Source organism: Amblyomma mixtum, chromosome 4, assembly GCF_055824585.1.
Source record: "Amblyomma mixtum isolate Tamu chromosome 4, ASM5582458v1, whole genome shotgun sequence".
NCBI lineage: Eukaryota > Metazoa > Arthropoda > Arachnida > Ixodida > Ixodidae > Amblyomma > Amblyomma mixtum.
This window is the reverse complement of record NC_143015.1, coordinates 141,560,462-141,562,027: the sequence shown is the minus strand read 5'-3', so window position 1 is coordinate 141,562,027 and position 1,566 is coordinate 141,560,462. Positions and strand designations below refer to the sequence as shown.

Genomic DNA, 1,566 nt, shown 5'->3' with positions numbered 1-1,566 from the left:
AATCCAGTTATCGACGGATCAGGACACCGACAAAGAAACCTGCAGGTTCAGACCAACGCGATAAAAAGATGAGAAGGAATATCAGTAGGCTAAATGGAATCAATAGGGAATGATGATCGCTTATGCCAAAGCTGTAAAATGTTATTCTGAGACAGAAGAAAACCAATAAAAAACAAAGTGCATCGGTCAGTAGCACGGAGTATAACAGACAAGAGGCCACAAGAGGCAACAACACGAAGCGATACAAAACCGGACAAAAAGAGAGCCGGCGTATCTTACGTGCGCGACACGTCGAGATGGCTAACGGTCGGCAGGCACTTAAAGTATCTTCAGAACAGCAGAATAGCGCCGTTGGGAAAACGCAAACAGCTATTCAGGTCCGCTATCGTAGAGATTGCGGCGATACAGTGCGTCATCGCGGAGAACACGTAGTCGTAGGGAGGCATTCGGGTTTGTATGTAGGGCCTTTAGTTAGCGATCTCAAATATTGATTGTAAAACATTTTATTTGCCGGAAAGAGGTTGGTAAGTGGTCGCGTTAAGTGGCCGAGAATACATAGCCCCAAATAAAGGCCGCGGCTCCGAACGATTCGAAAAAGACATAGAAGCGAAGAAGAGGAAGTGAGGAGGAACACACATTTGGAGAGTCAGTGGCAGTGCACTGATTGGTATCGACATCAAGGACACGCGGAGGATTCCGAACCTCAGCTCGTGCAAGGCTCAGCAGTCTAGAAAGCTGAAAGTGGTCAGGGAAAAAATGTGGGCGGTGCGATCGGAGGGCGGACCTTACCGCGTAAACCACACGGTCACCACCGTCGACGATAAGATCCATTCGTATGGCGGCTACTTCACTGGTGAGGACTACATCACCCAAAATCCCACTGATATCCAAGTCCTCGGCACAGCATCCCTGCGCTGCCTACCCATCCAGAAGGAACCGCCCCCTGAAGACGAGCCCTTCAAGAGGTGCGGTCACACTGTTGTGGCGCACGGCGACAGCATTTACCTCTGGGGCGGCCACGATGGCAACGGGGCCTGCAGCATTATGTGCTGCTTTTACAACACGAGCCGTCCCATGGTATGCGACCAAGTGCCATGGCCGCGTGACGGCAGCTGTGCATGCATCATAGGCGGCATCGACGCGGGTGATTCCTCGCAAGACGTGCGCATCCAAGACCTGGAGAGCATGCTGTCGCAGCACCTGCACGCCAAGGGCCAGCCCCCACAGCTGCTGTGCTTCCACTCCGCGTCGGCCATTGGAGACCGCATGTACATATCGGGCGGCCGCAGTAACGCTTAGAAGCCGTCCCGGATTCTCAGCGAGGTCTACTGCAATCGGCTGGCCTACTTTGACACAATCGCCGCCAGTTCATTGTCTCTGCAGGCGAACTGTCCGGTCCCCGCAGGCTGCCGTAGCCACTCCTCTTTTGTTCGAAACTGGCGACTGCACATATTTGCCGTCTACATTCGCCTCCAGTAGACCTACTTCGGAAGCATCCATTAGTACAGACCCGACAACGACACCTCTCGCTGGGGCGAAGATGCGAGGTGGTGCCAATGCTGCTGT

At 53.3% G+C, this 1,566-nt stretch overlaps 1 protein-coding gene across 1 annotated transcript; it reads left to right on the top strand.

The window, feature by feature from the left end:
• Positions 1–756: 756 nt before the first annotated feature.
• On the top strand, positions 757–1,299 carry LOC149348502 (kelch domain-containing protein 3-like). The gene has a single exon (XM_089541777.1). It carries the CDS (start codon positions 757–759, stop codon positions 1,297–1,299), a length of 543 nt encoding a protein of 180 aa, XP_089397903.1.
• Positions 1,300–1,566: the final 267 nt, after the last annotated feature.